The 17,888-nt window shown below is 42.8% G+C and overlaps 1 protein-coding gene across 1 annotated transcript in view; it reads left to right on the forward strand.

Annotated features, from left to right (window-relative positions):
* Positions 1-457: 457 nt before the first annotated feature.
* The window catches only part of LOC114654867 (proteinase-activated receptor 1-like), a 46,256-nt gene continuing 28,825 nt past the window's right edge, over positions 458-17,888 (forward strand). Inside the window, exon 1 of the mRNA XM_028805699.2 lies at positions 458-738. Coding sequence (XP_028661532.1) covers positions 654-738 — 85 coding nt within the window. The 5' untranslated portion in view covers positions 458-653. The remainder of the gene's footprint in view (positions 739-17,888) is intronic.

Consider the following 17,888-nt stretch of genomic DNA (forward strand, 5'->3'; position numbering starts at 1 on the left):
AGGCCAGTGTTAGCACGGCCATCGCTGTGGTCAAGTCCCTGGGATATAACGAGCACATTTGCAGTTTAAGGGGATCGACGTGATCTACTCAGTTAAAGCTGAGGATGTCTCCTTGTGATGTGTAAAAGTTGTTGTTTAAGTAATGATTGCTCGGTAATGACCGCTAATGATAGCACTGAGCTCATCAAGAGGGCGCGCACACTTTACGACACTGTGGTACGCCTAGCACGAGGTAACCTCCGCTCCCCTTCCCCAGTCTCTGCTGCAGTCTGCCCCGTTTACTGGAAAGTGCTTCTCTGAATCCCGACTACCTGAACCCAACTTCCGAAGCGCGCAGACGTGTGACCGCTGCCTGGAATTCGCCGTTCTTTACTCTGCGCGGACAGACAGCTCGTGCCTAGACCTTTGGCCCGCGGCCAAGACTGACGTCAGTGATTAGGGGGCGGAGCGAGACGCCTGCAGAAGCGCCAGACTCCAAACTGCGCATTCCAATCCGTCTGCTGGAGCTTCTGTGCCTTACTTTTTAAGTGGAGTTACTTTCAATAAAAGCGCTGCCTTTAACCGACCCTCTTTGCTTATAAACCAACTGAGGAATAATCTGGAAAAGTACTCGCAAGGGAAGGAAGGCTCAGCGTGAGTAACCGCAAAAAGACATGAGAACTTCAGCCATGCAGTGGCAACCCTGGCTTATCCTCTGTGTTGCGGTTATCTCTGCGGTGGCATCCGAGCAGCTCGAAGGTAAGGACTCTGGTCTGTTTCATTATTTGAAGGTTCCTGTACATCTGAAATTGAATTTTACTTTTTTTGTAACCATAGGTACGAAGATGCTTACCATACAAAAGTCGCGTCTGATTGTTTAAAGTCTCTGGTCAGAGTTGTGCGTCTAAACTACAGTTATGCCTACCGCCTACAATACAGTATTTTTTATTTGCAATAATTTTGAACTGTAGTTAAACAAATAAAAAAAGAAACACATATTGTGAAACTTTCTAACCTGTCGTAAAAAAAACCGTTAACGGTGCGTTTGCAGTGATGTTGAGCGTTCCCGACAATGGCGTCGACTTTACTTGATTCTTTTTTTTTTAACACAAAAAGTGCATCTCATTATGCATTTAATAAATCTGCTGATTACTGAAATCAAAAAGATCTGTGAGTGATAGTGAAGCTGCATCCATAATTGCAGCCTCATGACGCCGTCTGCCTCCTCCTGTGCTTCTAAACCTCCGAACAATTAAAGGAAGCAAGAAGGGAGGAGGCTGTGAAAAGACAAATCCGGCGTTTATTAGCACAGCAGCTAATCTCATTCGAGCACTGCATAACAAAAAAAAAATTTTCAAAGGACAACCTTTTTTCCCAAAATGGGGAGGTTAAGTTGAACCCTAGCTTTGGGGGACTCCTCAGTCTGACGTGACGACGTCTGTTGTTGTTTCTGGTGCCCCTAGTTCGGTTTTGCCAACTTGGATTGGTTTGGCATCTCATTGCTAATTTAACACGTTCACTGCCGAGGGGTGCTCTGCACTTCCAGGCACTCGACTGGGTTATGTCTTTATAGATGCAGTGCGTGTGAGAATGTGATGCTGGTCTGCACCATAATCCTCCCTCACAAAATAAAAAATCTGGACTTTGTAGGTTTAGGTGTGCTGAATGCATTTCAGAAATTCGGATTTCTCGGCCACAAACCGTTTCCGCAACATATTGGATTTAGAAAGAAAATACTGATTTTGAAAAAAGGTACATTTGTCTTATAGTATAAGTATTTTTCATCCATAAAATATTATTTGAAGTATAGGCAATCCTCCGAATACCGGTCCCAAATTATTTAACAACTGTTTTCCTATCGAGTGGACAATATTTAGGAGCGGGAGCAATAAGGTTAGTTATAACTAGCTTACTTATTTAAAAATATAGGTTGCATATATTGTGGCGCAACTGCCACAAACGTAATCTTTTCGGCAATATGCATTTGCTCAGCGATAACTACAACATTTAGTTGCTCCGTGTTGAACCGTTACCACTAAGAGACGTTGCAGCTGTTGTGCTGGAATTAATACAAAATATTGGAAATACATCTTATTGTCTTGCAATAAATGTTTTTTCGCGGCTTTCAGTGTAGTATTGTCCACTCGATAGGAAAACAGTTGTTAAATAATTTGGGACCGGTATTCGGAGGATTGCCGAAGTATATATTGAGCTGAAAAATGTCTGTCTCCCTCGTTCAAAGTGAAGTAGTTCCTACACTTTTTTTTTGCTCTGTCAGTATTTTCTCCCTTTTTTCTTCAAAATAGCCAGGAATTTCTAATTAGAAGGTTAAAAAGATCCTTTTTTATTGTCTCAAAGAATGAACGTTGTTTTTTTGAGTGGATTTTACATATGCGTGCAAGGTCAGGCTGATATACCAGTTGTCTTTGATTGGGTAACTAGTAAGCAAATGTTAAATAAATAATAATAAATAAATAAAATGTGTGTGTCAAAATTTTCTTGGAAATACAAAATTGAGAAACTACTTAAGGAACTTCTCACTTCCTTACCTTGCACTTGGGTGCAGCATGTCTTCAAAAGTCAATTTCTGACATTCTTGTTTGGATTTCCTCCCCGAGATCGAGAGTGGTCTCTGATAAACACGGGGAAGGATTCCATCAGGACATCGCTCAAATGGGGAAGACGTTAAAGTGGAAAGTGATGTGTCTGGCACAGTCGTTCCACAGTGAAACACCTTCAGAGGGTTTTTAAGAGGAAAAAGAAATTACCAAAAATAGTCACTTTGGAAGTAATAATCATATTTAAAACAATTACATGTTGCTGACATGGTGGTGCAGTGATAGCGCTGCTGCCTAGCAGTAAGGAGACCGGGGTTTGCTATCCTGTGTTCTTGCCTGTTTGGCTTTTGTGTGTTCTCCTGGTGTCTGTGTGGGTTGCTCCCACAGTTTAGATGAACTGGAGCTGTTAGACTGGCCCTAGTGTGTGTTTGGTTTGTCTGTCTGTCTGCTTTGAGATGACCTGGAGTCCTGTCCAGGATTTGTTCCTGATTTGTGCCCTGTGCTAGCTGGGATAGGCTCTGGGACCCCCAGTGACCCTGGTGTGGTGTAAGTGGGTTAGAAAAATATTAGAATTCTATGTCCAATTTATAATTTTTCAAGCATAAATAATTAGTTTAAAAATATATTACCTTTTTTCTCTATAGCTTTTTCACTTTCTTTCTCTTAAAAACTAAATGTGATAGAACAGTTCTGTTGCCAGATTTGGATTCAACACCCTTAAATTTTTGATGGGTTGGAAAAAAAAAGTTTATACAGAGCAGTGTAATTGACCCATGGTGGGCACTTTGGTTTTGATTCATGTTGTGTGTCAGTGTTCACTTTGAAAGTGCTGTATAAATACTGTGACTCCACGTGAGATGAGCAGCAAAGGTGGGCAATCGCTGAATCCCAGAGTGCTTAACTGCTGGGGATTGCAGGGGACACCTCCAAAAACGAGCAGGCAGCTGCTCACCTCATCTTGTCCTTCTTAACATGTTTGATCTCAGCCTCACACCACCTGACACCTATGGAGGAACACCTTGGACAAAATTAAGTATGCAAATAAATAAGTGCATTGTGAGACAGTAAATAGATTAAAACACTGTGATATAAGAAATGTCTTCTGTTGCTTGTTTTTTTATGTATTTATTTTTTTCATCATTTATTTATGTTACTGACACCACAGCCAACATAAAATATGTCTTGAAATGGAAACTGTCACTTTCTCCATTTAAAGTTGAGAGGGTGGGCTCTAGCAAGTACTGTGTTTTGATCGGTGAGGCGTCCGTAGCGTCAGGTGCACATGCCTACTGTATGAGCCACAGGATTCAAAAGGCAAGCAAAGTACAAGCTCAGAGTTACGGCTGTGCACGTCCAAATGTTGGCCGGGATTACTGCATGAAGCAGCTACTTTAATTCACGATACCTTAAATTCATGACCCTCTCCAGTGTCTGCATCCAGTGAGTGGTGTCTCCCTATAAATGTAACATCCGATATCCAAAGATTTATGCACGGTGGTCTGCTCTTGATTCACCAATCAAAACTCAGAGTTCACTAGAGCAGTGGTTCCTAAACTCGGTCCTGGGGACCCCCTGTGGCTGCAGGTTTGTGTTCCAACCAGATTCACAATTGGTGATAATAATCGATAACAACTGATCTCATTTAGCTGGTTTATTTAACTTTTTTACTCTTCTTTTATTCTGCGTTCAGAAAAACACAGCAGTATGTTTTGTTTTTTTTTAATTTATAAGACATTTAGAAGTATTAGTTTTTTTTCTAAAGCTGTAAATGCTTAACTCTCTTTTGTTGTTTTCCTATTATTTTCCCCTTTTCCTGTGTAGTCTGCTCCCTTCATTTAACCTTAATAGTGACAATCAACAACCAGCATAGCAGACACCCGGGATGATGAAAGTTGCGACGACTTCAGTGTCAGGCCTGCTAATTAGTAAATCCATCCATCCATTATCCAACACGCTATATCCTAACTACAGGGTCACGGGGGTCTGCTGGAGCCAATCTCAGCCAACACAGGGTGCAAGGCAGGAAACAAACCCCGGGCAGGACGCCAGCCCACCACAGGGCACATGCACACACTAGGGACAATTTAGAATCGCCAATCCACCTAACCTGCATGTCTTTGGACTGGGGGATGAAACCGGAGCACTCGGAGGAAACCCACGCAGGGAGGACCCGAGAAACGAACCCAGGACTCCTTAATGTGAGGCAGCAGCGCTACCCACTATAATTAGTAAATAACCAATTAAATAACCAGAACACCTGGAAAAGCAGAATGAAAATTAGGTTGAAAATACTGTTACCAACTTAAAAAAACTACATATTCCCCATATAACTGCATTTTAATAAAAATCTACCAAACTTAGATTATAATTTCTACATTAACTCCAAAACATGGAAACTGATAATGACTCACTTAATTTAGGCTAAGAGTCCAATGAAAAATGGAAGTTGGTTGGAACAAAAACCTGCAGCCGTAGTGAGTCCCCAGAACCGAGTTGGGGAACCACTGACCTAGAGCCCACTCTATCAATTTTGATGGGTGAAAATGGACCGTTTTCATTTCAAGGTGTGTTTCCTGTTGCATGTGGTGTCACTAAAATAAATGAATAAAGAAGTAAATACACAGAGGAATACAGAACAAAAAATATTTTGAGACACATTTAATCGTTTATTCCCTCATCATTCCATTATTTATTTATTGTCACATTTCACAATACATTTACCTCTTTGCATATTCACTTATTTTATTTTGTCAAAAACCGTCCCCCATAGACACCTCTCTCCACCGGTTTCTTGTAGTTCATCGGCACAGCTTCTCCACATTCCTTTCTTAGCGACTTCCAGTCACACAAACACTTGGTCGTTGCAGAGCTCCATTTTAAATCTGGAAGTAGGGCTGCCTGACTCCTGAAGTTTCCAGATGCTGTGGTAAAGGCCGAGCTTTTAGGAGAGTTCCCTAACACTCGCAGGTAGCGGACGTCTCCATGATTGAACACTTAAGCCTGTAAGGGCTGTGGAGTCGATGCACAAAACCTTCGACTCTTACTCCTCAGTTCTAGTACCATTAACTCTGACTCTTCCTCCTCTGTTTTATTTAATATGTTGATGAAAAGCACACGACGTACGAGATACAAGGCACTTCAGCGCTGCCAGCGTGAATCATTGGGGTACTTTTTAGCACTCTAACCTGTTAAAGTTTGGGTTTAAGGGCTGTGGCAACATTGTGGCTTGCAAGTACTGAGTTAACATTAAGGCTAAAATTAGAATACAAAATTTAAAAAAAGAAGCTACTGTATATTTTCATCAAAAGAAAAAGAGTTGAATTGAATCAGTATATGTGAACTCATTATTTTACAATTTACATTTTGTTAGAGTCGACATATTTTTTTACTGACTCTAGCTCCAGTTACCTAATAATTACTTCCAGCTCCACGACTCTGACTCCACAGCCCTGTGTATTAGTGTGTTTTGAATGGCATTCTCATAATTCTTGTGAATTCAAAATGGATCCCAAACACCATGTCTGTAGGATTCCATTTTAAACTTTAAATGCTGTGTATTCTATATTTATGTATGCATCTATGTCTGGCAAGCCAGTGAGGTGATAAGTTCTTGCCTTGTGCAGTGAGTCAAACAAAAAATTTGTGTGCCCTTTTGTGGCTTGGCTTTTAATGTCCTTTGATTAAACATTTGAATGTTTCTGTTCTAAAAAGACTTTCCTTACATTATTTTAATTGCTACTGTTACGTTAGTATTTCATGGTGTCGCCTCCTGTGATGAGGCCTGTTAGGGGTCCCTGGCAGTGTGCAGTTTTAAAATAAAAACTGGGTGCATGCCGTAGTGTGAATGAGCGGCCCTGGGGTGTTGATCGGGGGAGCCTGGCTGGACCTGCATTCACACGCTGGCACACACTGTGCAATTAGGCACCTGTGCCCACCCAAGTATAAAAAAAGAGCCTGAACAGGACAGGAAAGGGATTTCAAGACGGAACGAAGTAAACGGGCAAAGAGGGAAAAAAAGATGGAGACTGGAGGTTAAAGGGAAAGAGAAGGAATAAGAGAGGATTGTGGAAGGCAAGCAGTCGGGAATGGCATCCCACAGGGAGTAAGCGGGTGGGCTCATAGGGCTGGGTTGCACTTGCTAAGCACCCACAAGCAGGAGTGAACAACCTCATCAAGTGGGCTCCAGCCATGGCTGCTGGAGTGAATGGAGTCCATCCTCCGTTTCCGTCTAACAATGTCCTGGGTTAACGGGAATATGTGAGCTGCAGCTGGCTTGGACATCACACCTCTGTAGGAGGGACCCTCGGGTCAGTCTAATAGCAGCCACTGACAGCAGTTTTCTAGGCCAGAGGCTGGATCCTCAACAGTAAGTCCTAATGCTGACAACATCTAATGCAGCAGGCTTACATATTAAGTAGGCCAATATTGTAAAGACGCCATTAACAGAATGCAACTGTTGGACTGAAGCAGCTTATCAATCAATCAATCAAATAGCCTTTTATTGTCAATTCACTGTATGTGCATAACATAGAGGAGAATCGAAATACTGTTTCTCATCTTCGTAGTACAATAAAATAATATATAAAAAAAAAACAAAAAAGTATACAGTCGACCCTTGATATACGACCGGCCTGACATGCGAACAACTTGGTTTACGACCAAAATTTTTGTTTTGAATTACGACCAGCGTGTCTTGCGTTACGACCCTAATGCGGTCACGTGTATCCGTTTGTGCGATTGTAAACAAACAGCCGAGGGCGTTTGTAAGCGTCAGCTGGAGCCCAGATACATGTGTTTGAGGACGTAATTTCGGTCAGTGCAGTGATTTATATAATTTATTTCGATAATTGCTAAGGAAGGAAGAGAAGGTAATGAAGGTAAAGAAAGCGATCACAATCGAAACGAAGAAGGAAATTGTGTGGAAATATGAGGGTGGCGTTTGTGTGACCGATCTCGTTAATATGTACAGCATGTCGAAATCCACCATCTCGAAAATTTTACAAGGAAAAGATTTGTATAAGGAAGCTCCTTCCACACAATAACCACCTTCCATTTCATTCTCCTCCTCCTCCCTTCCTGCAAGCCAAAGATGTCAACTTAAATGGTGAGTACAGTATGAAATTGTTGTTTCTGGTAGGCTAGGCACTTTTTGGTTAGTACATTAGAAAAATTATTGGTGTTTTTGGTATATTATGTACATTATACAACCCTTTTTTTATTAAAAAAAAGTTAAGTAAGTATTGCTGTGGAAGGTTCGGAACGTATTAAGGGTATTTCCATTATTTCTTATGGGAAAAATAGTCTTGACTTACAACCAACTTGAGTTACAACCAGCCCTCGCGAACGAATTGAATTCGTAAGTCAAGGGCCCACTGTAACATATAAGGTAAATAACATTAAAACTTGTAAAGTAGACCTGTGTACAATGTGCAATAGTCAGTAGTGCAAAAACCAATTACAGTAAAAAGTGAGAAGGTGTATTATAGAGTAGCTTATGAGATGTACAAAAAGACAGACAGTTAGCAGCAGATGTAATATTGAGTCTTTATATAATACCAGCTGAGGTAGGGTACTTGGTAGATAGTGATTCTTGTTACGGTCCAGGGGCAAAGGGGGGAAGGTAGTGGACAGAGTTCAGCATCCTGACAGCTTGGTGGATGAAGCTGTTAGACTGTCTTGTGGAGTGGGCCCAGAGGCTTCGGTACCTTTTCCCTGAGAGGAGGAGGAGGCAGCTAAAAAGGGAGTGTAAGGGGTGGGAGGAGTCGCCAGCAAAGCTTATGGCTCTACGGGTGAGACGGGAGTGGAAAATGTCCTTGAGGGAGGGCAGTGGGGCACCAATGATCTTACTGGCCGCATCCACTATGCGTTGCAGGGACTTCCTAAAGGAGGCAGTGCAGCCTCCATACCACACAGGGATGCAGCTGGTGAGGATGCTCTCGATTGTGCCCCAGTAGAAAGAGCACATGATGGAGGGGTGGAACTTGTGCTCTCCTCGGTTTGTGTAGGAAGTATGAGCTTCCCGGATGCCTCCATGCTTGCCCCGCTTCCATTTTCTCTCACACCACTTCCGGCACCTCCTCCTCTGGGTAAGATACAGCAGGCGAGTCTGGTGATGTAATAGTCCGGCGGAGAAGTCCCAGGCCCCGAAGCGTCTCTGTAACTCTCTGGTCCAAGATGTGATGTTTGGTTTTGTGTCTTAAAAGGCAGTGGCGACGATATCTTGTAATCAACGTTGTCGGTTGACTACGTTCAAACTCACTCAAACACTCGCACGAACATAATGAACACAAACATTCACTCAAACACACATTCGGTACTACATGCGGAGAGAGAGGGGCCGCTGCGTCCGATTGTTCCACCATATCAATCTCCTATCAGATTATCACATTATCGGATATAAGGGGAATGAATACCCCACAATAGTGGAGCACACAGTTCATAACGGCAACAGAAAAACTCTTACGTAATAATGACTTTAATATAATACATAAAGTCAAGCAACTTAAATCATCAACATTGACCAAGCCTAAAAAAATGTTTAGGCTTATTAGGAAACTGAGGCTGCAAGAATGAATCGACGGTACTGGGGTTCGCATTTGAAGGCCAAGATGGTCTCTGCAATTAAACAAGTCCCATAATTCTTGTCCAGAAGTGTGGTTTGTTTGTGCTGTGTGCATTTCGGGGAAGTGTCTGCTCTTTTGCTGTGCTGAATTCAAACCAGATCTGCCTGCATACCCGTGAAGAGATAAAATGGCATGTTTCCTGAATATTGTAATTGTTTGGAATTTTAACAGCTTGGGCAAGCAGAACACTCAATCTGCCACAGATGGAGCTGATGACAGGACAAATTCTTTCTCACCTACCATTTTCTGCTGATTATGTTTGAGCATACCATCTTTTCAGAAAGCGTTGAGGACTTTCATTATCCACTTTGGGCCTGTGAAATGATGCCAGGACTTGTTCAAGTCGGGTTTTATGTTGAAAACATTTCCTTATTTAGCTTTGCTTCATGAATTGCTATATGACCATCTAGGTGATCTTATGTCTGACAGCCACCAGGAACAAAGTCAGGGCGATGATGGGTACAAGTAAGTTAAAAAAAACAACGGGGTGATTTTAACAGCATTGTTCAAAAGTGAACATCTCTGGCCTTCCAGACATTCATAGCAGCATCGGATTGGCATTTATGCTGCATTCACATGTTGTCAGACAGATGGGAAATATGAGTTTCCTAGTCGGAAATTTCATGTAAACGTCCCTCAAAGTTGGATTTTCCTTCCAGACAATGAGGAGGAAATATTGCTATGTGAATTAGCTGAACTGTGAAATAATGTTGGCCTTTCACGTTAGCCAACGATACAAGATAATAAAAAATAAAACCCATAAATAACTTGATCCAGCCACAAGTGGCATTTTTAGTGGTCAAGTTGTATCTGGAGCAACATGATACACTTTTAATGAATTTAGTTTGCTCATAATTTTCCTGAAAAAAATGAAAGCTTATCTTGTATTGCTTTTTGGGTGGACTGCGTAGCAAATTGACCGCAGCCTTGGATTTCTCCCAAAAGTCTGACTGGTGTGGTAATTCAGTCCCCAAAGACAGACAGACACACCAAATGTCCAATAACACACACGTTTAATTATATACTTTGTTGTACAACACCACACGATGCTGTAAATAGCCACAGTTCTCTCACAATCCCTACTTTCTTTTCAACTCTTTCTTCTCTGCCATCCTCACTCCTCCTCTCGCAAGCTTGATCTTCTTCCTCCCAACTCTGGCTCCTCTTCTGGAGGGAGGCGGCCCCTTTTATAAAAACCCGGATGTGCTCCAGGTGCTCCGTCATGATCTTCCGGAAGCACTTCCTGGTGTGGCAGAAGTGCTACAGTCCAAGGCTTTGTAATCCTCCTCCGCCCCGTCGGTGGCCACGGGCTCCGACAGGGTTGAGCTTTTAAACTCTGATCCCGTGACCCCAATGCAGACCAGGGTGGTTGGCATGGGGGAGTTATTGTCCCTCTCCCGGTCCTTCCTCCTTCCAGACGTCTGTCGCACTGGAAAAGCAAAATTTCATAAGTGAGAACTATGAAAACTCCCACTGCACGTAGTGAACTTAGCAGCAATGCACATGTAAAATAATCCTCCATTTTTGGGTGGGCCCACAGATAGCTGTACCCCTGTGCTCCTCCATGCAAAGACTTATGTTTCTGAGTTGCAGGGAAAAGTCATCAAGTATTTCCACTTCTTCCATGGTCCAATAAACTTGGTACTCCATTTGCTTAAGAAAAAGGGGTTTAGACAGAAAAATGCAGAATGATTAAATCTTTAAATACTGGGTTATCATTTGCTTGGCAGCACGAGGGAAAAATCTGTTATGGCTGCAGAGCTCATGAAACTTAAAAAGCAGACCTTAATTTCAAAATGCTGGCCTATACTTCAGACTGACTTGAAAAACACAAGTAGGCTTCTCTAGCACAAAAGAGGCATAGCCATCAAACTCAAGAAGCAGGCTCTGTGGCCTATGCACCCAAAAAGAGTCAAAGTGGGAGAGGGAGGGACTGCCCTGTATAATGATGAAAAGGGGGAAAAAAATGACACAATATCCATCCATCCATTTTCCAACCCGCTGAATCCAAACACAGGGTCACGGGGGTCTGCTGGAGCCAATCCCAGCCAACACAGGGCACAAGGCAGGAACCAATCCTGGGCAGGGTGCCAACCCACCACAGATGACACAATAGTGATAGTCAATACTGGTCATACTGGTCATTGTGATCACAAACTGAAAGTTAAATATTTGCTGTCAGAGTCACAGAGCTCTCTTGGATGCAGGTTCCAAAACTGAATGCCGACGTTGGGCTTTGTCTCTTTTTATTTTGTCTGAGACAGTAGGGGTGCGACTTCTCTGTTGATGGTAGAGGAAGTGAAGCTAGTATTCTGCCGACTGGTCTGCCATGGTAGTTAAAGAGGAGACAGAGTTGCCAACAGCTTCCTCTCATGCTCGGAGGTGGCATTACCAGTGTTGTGGTCTTATGATTAATCCCTACTTGCATATGTCTAATGTAGCCATTAGATAGATACTTTATTAATCCCAAGGGGAAATTCACATACTGCAGCAGCAGCATACTGATAAAGAAAATATTAAATTAAAGAGTGATAACAATGCAGGTATAACAGACAATAACTTTGAATAATGTTAACGTTTACCCCCACGGGTGGAATTGAAGAGTCGCATAGTTTGGAGGAGGAAAGATCTCCTCAGTCTGTCAGTGGAGCAGGACAGTGACAGCAGTCTGTCGCTGAAGCTGCTCCTCTGTCTGGAGATGATACTGTTCAGTGGATGCAGTGGATTCTCCATGACTGACAGGAGCCTGCTCAGCGCCCATCGCTCTGCCATGGATGTCAAACTGTCCAGCTCCGTGCCTACAATAGAGCCTGCCTTCCTCACCAGTTTGTCCAGGTGTGAGGCGTCCCTCTTCTTTATGCTGCCTCCCCAGCACACCACCACATAGAAGAGGGCGCTCGCCACAACCGTCTGATAGAACATCTGCAGCATCTTATTGCAGATGTTGAAGGATGCCAGCCTTCTAAGGAAGTATAACCGGCTCTGTCCTCTCTTGCACAGAGAATCAGTATTGGCAGTCCAGTCCAATTTATCATCCTGCTGCACTCCCAGGTATTTATAGGTCTGCACCCTCTGCACACAGTCATCTCTGATGATCACGGGGTCCATAAGGGGCCTGGTCCTCCTAAAATCCACCACCAGCTCCTTGGTTTTGCTGGTGTTCAGGTGTAGGTGGTTTGAGTCGCACCATTTAACAAAGTCCTTGATTAGGTTCCTATACTCCTCCTCCTGCCTACTCCTGATGCAACCCACGATAGCAGTGTCGTCAACGAACTTTTGCACATGGCAGGACTCCGAGTTGTATTGGAAGTCCGATGTATATAGGCTGAACAGGACCAGAGAAAGTACAGTCCCCTGCGGCGCTCCTGTGTTGCTGACCACAATGTCAGACCTGCAGTTCCCGAGACGCACATACTGAGGTCTGTCTTTGAGATAGTCCACAATCCATGCCACTAGGTATGAATCTACTCCCATCTCTGTCAGCTTGTCTCTAAGGAGCAGAGGTTGGATGGTGTTGAAGGCTCTAAGGAAATGTCCAGAAACAAAATTCTTACAGCACCACTGCCTCTGTCCAAGTGGGAGAGGGATCGGTATAGCATATAGATGATGGCATCCTCCGCTCCCACCTTCTCCTGGTATGCAAACTGCAGAGGGTCAAGGGCGTGATGGACCTGTGGCCTCAGGTGGTGAAGCAGCAGCCGCTCCATGGTCTTAGGAAGTGCACCATCACACCAAACCCATAGACACAATTGCACCATAATAGTCCCAGTTTAATTGAAGTGTTTTTAATTTAAACAATGCCTTCAGCGCAACTTTTCCTTTTCAGTGCCTACTGCTCTACTCCCTCCTCCACATCTGTCCTCAACTCCTCCTGAGTCAAGTGGAGGGCTTGCTTTTAACTCCAGTGCCAAGAGTACTTCCAGCACTTAATCTGTCACCCCTGGAAAGCACATCCGGGTCATGCAAGATCCAAACGGTCTTGTTGCTGTCAGTTTCCAATCCGCTCCCTCTGGCAATCCCCACAGAACTTGGCACGACAGGCCCCTAGGTCCACAACTCACCTGTTACCCTGTAGGCGTCCGTATTTGGACTCACCAGACAGAATGCTGCCACCCAGTGTACGGGGGACTGTTCTGCGCATAGCTGTCACCCATTGTCATGACGTTCTGGGTACCCAAGCCCAATTAGAGTGTCCATCCAAGGTTGCTGGAACACCAGCCCTGGTGTAGCTGCTGCTACAGCATCTTCCTGTGCCCATGTCCTTGTATGGAAGAAGAATATCACTGTTTCCCATGGCCCCCTGGCCAGGTAAGGGAGCAGGATCCATCCTGGCAGGGACACCACTTGGTCCCTCACAATATATACAATTAAATAAAGTGATGTTTTATTGGGCAGCACAGTGGTAGAGTGGTAGCAGAGACCAGGATTTGTGTTCCAGGACCTCTCTGTGTGGAATTTACATGTTCACCCCATGTCTGCGTGAGTTTCCTCTGGGTGCTCTGGTTTCCTTCTACAGTCCAAAGACATACAGGTTAGGTGAACTGGCTTTAGTGGGTGTTTGGTGTGTGGATGTGTGTGTGTGTGTGTGTTCTCCCTGTGATGGATTGGCCCTCTGTCCAGGGTTTGTCCCTGCCTTGCATTGTAAGATAGCTGGGGTTGGCTCTAGCACTGCCTGTAACCCTAGTCTGGATTAAGCAGGTTAGAATATGACATGACATGTTTTGTATTTTAGTACATTCTTTTTTTTTTTGTCACGCTGCGGGAGTGTGGTGACGTGTTACATTGTGGTCTTACGTGGAGGTTACAATTTCATTGTACATGTAAAACTAGTAAAACTACTACAGGTACTAAAACCACAAGCAGGAAAGAAGTCGTTGCAATCTTATAAATCTTATTCTGGAACCTGTTCTGCTATTACCATTTTTACTTTTTTATTTGGTTTCCCTTTTTTATGTTATGGCATTTATGGAAAACAAAATAAGTTTCCAAACAGAGTAGCAGGCAGTAGCATTTCAAGGATCTTCAAATCTCAGATGCTGGGTTTGGTGGAATGGCCTACTCTCTTCACAAGGTTACTTCTATTCAATTGCATCTGTTTATGCATGTGTAATAAGTTTTAGGCTTAAAAATGAAATTGGAAACTGTATTTTAATTATATTATGATTATATATAATTATAATTATATTATGATGGTGTCATTTCTCTTTACAAGTTAGTACTTGTGTGCCTCATCTCTGTTTTAGATCCAGAAGTAACACTCCATGTGGGTTAAAGTCTTAACAGAAACAATGAGGTTCCTCCTAATTTAAAAAAATAAATAAATAAATAAAATAGCATCAAGCCTGCTAAAGTACATTCTGTGCAGAGTCCCAGCAGTGTATAGCATTTAAATTTAAGGGGAATAAATTGTGATTTTAAGATTGCTGCTCAAGACCTGTGACTAAAAAGGTAACAGATATCTGTCTTACTAAGAAATATAAAGTGTAAAAGCCAAAGACTGGATAACGGCGAACGTTCACTAAAATGTTAGTTGGCATGTCAAAGGTCTCAAACGCAAATTGAAAAGAATAAAGTTTTTATCACATCTTGGCTTATTAACATCAAGAAAGCTCATCTTACAGGAAATCCATGTAAGTATTAATGACCAACCTAGGCCAAAGAAGGATAGATTCAACAGTATATATGACGATAAAACTTGAGGAATAGGACTATCGATTCATAAAGCAAGCTCTTTTCAGATCATTTCTGACTCTGAAAGATGTTTTATTATAATAACTAAGTTATAGCTAATGCTTTTTTTTTCTTTTTTTCACAGTTAATAATGGCTGAAGATTTTACCCATGTATTCAATTCTCCTTTAGATCACCCATCTTCATATGCAAACCACATGCTTTAAAACTACCTCAACAATTCTACTTTTTGTTTAAAAAAATTCATATACAGGTAGTCCCCAGGTTACGGACATTTGACCTACGGCATACAAACAGGGCCTCTGCTGTGACACATGTGCCTCGGTAACTGCCACTCCGTCACCTTCGGCCTGCGGACCCTGCAAGCGGTGGCTGGGCAGAGGCTGGAGGGGGGCGATTTTGCTGCTTGCACAGTGTAGTGTCCCTCGGGTGGCTCCCGGCGGCAAGCGGTTTCACTGCCCGCCCACCACACACGGCTGCTCCGTTTGTTCTAGGTACTTGGCTGGTAATGCTGCAAGCGGTGATCCAGTTGTGGCTGAACGGGTGGCAGGGGGTAGCATTGTAATGTGCCTCAGATGGCTGCATGTTGAATGGGGGTGGTGGTGTTGCGTACGCTGCAGGCAGCATACTGTAGTGGAGGTGACTGTGAGGTGGGCTGGTGATGAACCGCCCTCTCGCTGCCCCCATTCATTCTCAATAGCAAGCCTACTTGTACTGTTACGCACATAGCAGGAAGCTGTCTCTTGTCAGTACAGGGTGGTCCAGATCTAATTATGCAGATCCAGATCATCTGGATGACTTTAATTTATGCAGGGACGATTGCAGTTCGGCACGAAGACGATTCTTCATGTCGTCAGTTCGCACACTTCACGATGGTCCGGGATTCTTTGGGTGATTTTTCTATGTAATAAACTGAATAAGTTATAGCGTAATGAAAATTGCATAATTAGATCTGGACCACCCAATACATCAGATGTGTTGACGACTGGTGCCTTCCTGCTGTGATGGCGTGTATTAACCTTTTGTCTTCACCCTTCAACAATGTCTCTGAAACACAAATCTGATACAAGTGCTGCTGATATAGTAAAGAAGAGAAAAACCATCACCTTTGAAAATAAAGTAGAAATAATAAAAAGGTCAGAAAGAGGTGAAACACCATCATTCATTGGCAGAGCACTTGGTTACAGTCGGTCAAAAATAGCATTTGTTAAAATAATGTACCTGTTCCAACTTACATACAAATTCAATTTAAGTACAAACCTACAGTCCCTATCTCGTACGTAACCCGGGGACTGCCTGTACTGGTAGATCGATGCAGCTCACCCCCATATTCAGAGTCTAACCCCAAAGTGTCCGGTACAAGGCAGGGAAAGGCAGGCCTGAAACCAGACGACAGCCCATTGCACAGCTTGTTTCATGGGACCAGACGTATTTCTCAAACGAGAATACAAATCTGGAGACAATCCATGAAAAAGCTTGTAGTGAATAATGGCGAAATCTGTCCACAGAACACCTGACGCCAGTTCCCCCAGTCTATGCACTTTACACTGTCCGGGGTTTCAGGGAGAGAGTAAAGAAACTAAACAAAAGATGCTGAGAGAAAATAACAGCAATTTTAGTTTTTTTTTTTTTATCAGTTCAGGAGCTCAGTAGTAGCACATGGTAACTGAAGGTTAATCATTAATTCATACATTATAATCAGCAAGGTGACAGATGACAGGCATGTGCATTTAGACCACTGCAGCTACTTGGTTCAATGCGATTGTTTGCTATGATATCTTTCTGTCATTTTGACTCGGCATTACTATATAGCATGACAACAACATTTAGATAAGCATTGTGGTGTATGGATATACTACGTGTTAAAATGCTGTTTGCATTTCCAGTTAGAGAGTAATGTTAATTTTCTTTAGTTATTGTATATACTTGTGTTTAAGTTCTCCCGCGGATAAGTCAGGGCTTGATTTTACCATATAATTTCCGGTATTTTACAATGTCGGTCGTATAAGTCGAATGCGGAAAACTCACACCATTGGTCTAAGAGATTATGATATGCTAACACCCACCTGAGAGAGTAACCACGGAGCAGACAGCCTTTTTTTTTTTTTTTTGTATTGTGCCTACTTGACCGCACGGTAATACCTGAACTAATCTGAAGTGACGTTTGCACTGATTTGTGTTTTTTGTATCTCACACCCTCATACACCTTTATTGGAAGAGCATCCCTTATCTACGATGGAGCGTTTGATCGGAAGAAAATACGAAGCTGGTTTCAAGTTAAGTCATTGAAGTGGCGTAAGAAATTGGTAACCGTGCTACTGCAACAAAATTCACCATGTCTGAGAAACTGGTGCAAGATTGGAGGAAGCAAGAAGATGTCGTATTTTTGAATGGGCGTATAAGTCGGGTCTGATTTTAATGAGCGATTTTTCGGATTTCAAGACCTGAGTTATACGCGAGTATATAGTGTATTTGTTTAGATGTGCAGTCAGAAGGTGGATGTTGTGCAGCCTTGTCTGTGTGGTGTTAAGAAGAGTCGCTGATTACTGAAATCTGCATCTTTATATGGCTCCTTGTTATCAATTGTCTAAAGTGTGATGTGCCTTTTACTTCAAATGCATATTTTGCAGTTGATATTTTCAGTATAGTATCTGCCAGTTCTTTCAAGCTCGTATCGGCTTCTACACTATCACTGTAATGCTGAACAGCAGAGCGCACACACAGCATCTGTGACAACATATGATTCTCTTTTATCACACATCCATTGATGTCTTCAAATGGCAACGTTACAATGTCTGATGTTACAGGAAGGTTTAATTAGGGTTTTTTTCAGAACACGTTTCAGTTGTAGACAGTTTAGCATTGCTCTCTGTCAGCCCAAGTTAACTGAAGCATCTCAAAATCCTCACCCCTACTTTGAGTGCCACCTTCATGAGGAGTTGGATTGGTATTGAAGTGTGACACTCAGTGAGTGGTCCAATAATTCTCGCACAGTTTTAAGCAAAATTTACCCCTGGTTGTCTACAGACGTGTATATA

Source organism: Erpetoichthys calabaricus, chromosome 7 (genome assembly GCF_900747795.2).
Source record: "Erpetoichthys calabaricus chromosome 7, fErpCal1.3, whole genome shotgun sequence".
Taxonomy (NCBI): Eukaryota; Metazoa; Chordata; class Cladistia; order Polypteriformes; family Polypteridae; genus Erpetoichthys; species Erpetoichthys calabaricus.